This window comes from Pterocles gutturalis, unplaced genomic scaffold (genome assembly GCF_000699245.1).
Source record: "Pterocles gutturalis isolate BGI_N339 unplaced genomic scaffold, ASM69924v1 scaffold7495, whole genome shotgun sequence".
NCBI lineage: Eukaryota > Metazoa > Chordata > Aves > Pterocliformes > Pteroclidae > Pterocles > Pterocles gutturalis.
The window spans coordinates 1-2057 of NW_010140639.1; the positions used below are offsets into that span (position 1 = coordinate 1).

Genomic DNA, 2057 nt, shown 5'->3' on the forward strand with positions numbered 1-2057 from the left:
TCCCTGGGGCTATGCAGGAGGGAGGTGCTCCCTGGACCCCTGCTCTCAGCCCCCACTGCCCACCTCCCCGCTGGTGGGACTCACGCTCCGGCGTTCACTTTGATGGATGCCACCTCCTTGTTGCCCCAGCCCATGGCCTGCAGCGAGGGATAGTCATCACTCAGCTCAAACTTGTGGCCCTGGAAGTTCTCCGCCTCGTAGAGGATGACTTTGCTGTCATTGTGGTTCTATGGAGGGACAGGGCTGGGGATCAGCAGGGACAGCACGGCTCAGGCAGGGATCAGGGATGTGGCATCAGGGGGACATGTGCCAAAGCACAGTGGGAGGCCTGGGACTGTGCCTGGCTTTGTTGCAAGGTTTGGGGTTGTCCTTCAGCCTGGCAACCCCTCACCGGGACACCCCAGGGCTGCCCAGAGGATGCTGCTCTCATGTCCCTGTGGTCCCCATGCACAGCTGCAGGGAGGGTGACAGCGGCCGCATCCTCTGCTCCCACATGGGTTCTTGTCCTCAGCATTCTCCCGCTCCCCGATGTTGCAGAAGGCTTGCAGGGCAAAGCGGGCTGCTGAGAGCAGTCCCCCGGCTCTTTGGGGCTTTGCTGAGTGCTGGGCACCGAGGGGTTAATTGCTGGGACACTTTGCAATGCGGCACTGTCCCCCCATGCCCAGCCCCCACCCACATCTATCTGCACCGAGGAGCAGTCCTGCCAGCAAGGAGTGATCTTATCACATCCCCTTTATTAAAGCCCAAGCATATCTGCCTAGTGATTATTAAAAGTTGGGGGGGGACTCCCCGCTCAGAGGCGCAGACGTGCCGCTATTGCGAGAACCAGTGTCTCTGCAGATGGAGCGATAGAGCCTGCATCTGCCTGGCCCTGGCTTGGTACCCCGGGCGGGAGGGGGGCGGACACCCCACCCTGAGCATCCCTGCAGTCCTGCCAGCTCTTCTCTGCTCACCCCATCTCTGGGTATCAGGGGTGGGGGGACAAGGGCTGGGGACCCCAGCCTGGGAGGTGGCTCCCCAATGCACAAAGCAGAGGGAGCTGAGACAGTGTTTCAGGCTAAATTTTAAGCCTAAAGAGCATCCCAGGATCCTTGCAGGGAGGCAGGAGCCAGTGGGTGCAGCCACCCCCACATCCCTCGGTACCTCTGTGCATGCCTCACCCCTCCATCCCACATCCCACGTAATCCGTCCTCCTGTCTGTCTGTCATCTGCCTCCATCCCCCGGCTCTGCCTCTGCACTGGGCTGCCAGGGGGGAGGCTCTGCCTGCAGTGGGGTCCCCGTAACTCACCGCACACTTGACGGGTCGGAAAGAGAGGAGATGCTCGGTCCGGTAGCCGCTGTTCCCGCTCCAGGCCTCCCACCGGGGATAGTCACCCTTCTCCAGGATAAACTGCTGCCCCTGGTACTCAGGGTACTCAAAGCCTACCCAGCTGGAGGGGAGAGGAGGAAAGCCCTCAGGGATGGTGGTACAGCCCCCTGGCTCAGCCCAGGGCTGGCTTCTGTCCCCTGCGCAGGGGATGGAGACATCCCGGAGGGGTGTGGGTCTGTCACAGAGGTCAGGGTCCTTCCCAGCAGCAAACATCCCTTCTGGGAGCGGGACCCCTCTCCCCAGGGCCAAACCGGTGCCTCCGACCCATGCCTCAGCTCAGAAAGGTCTCCCTGCTTTGCAGATGGGGAAGCTGAGGCACCACGCAAGGAGCGCAGGGATGGAGGATGCACAAGAAGGCTGTGTTGGAGCCAAGGAAGGACCCAGGTGTCCTGGTCCCCAGACAGCTCCCGACAGTCCCCTGGGAGCAGCAGGTTCACCGGAGCGGGGTGTGCCAGGGGGCTGCGGGGCTGGCAGGACACTTACGGGCCAGACTCCACCTTGATGGAGCGGATCTTGCGGAAGCCACGCTCCATGATGCTGGGGCACTCCATGAGGAACTCGCAGCGCTTGCCCTGGAAGCTCTCTTCCTCCCACACTGTGATCTTGTACTGCCCCAGGGTGTCCATGGCTTCGCTGCTGGTCATGCGGGTCGCTCAGCTGCCGGCAGAGCCCCATACATCACCCCAA

General features: G+C 62.3%; 1 protein-coding gene across 1 annotated transcript; it reads right to left on the minus strand.

The window, feature by feature from the left end:
- Positions 1 to 80: 80 nt before the first annotated feature.
- CRYBA2 (crystallin, beta A2) lies at positions 81 to 2040 on the minus strand. The gene is made up of 3 exons (XM_010083738.1): positions 1854 to 2040; positions 1290 to 1431; positions 81 to 227 (listed from the first exon to the last, which is right to left on the minus strand). The coding sequence occupies exons 1-3, from the start codon at positions 2012 to 2014 to the stop codon at positions 81 to 83; spliced, it is 450 nt and encodes a 149-aa protein (XP_010082040.1). The 5' UTR covers positions 2015 to 2040.
- Positions 2041 to 2057: the final 17 nt, after the last annotated feature.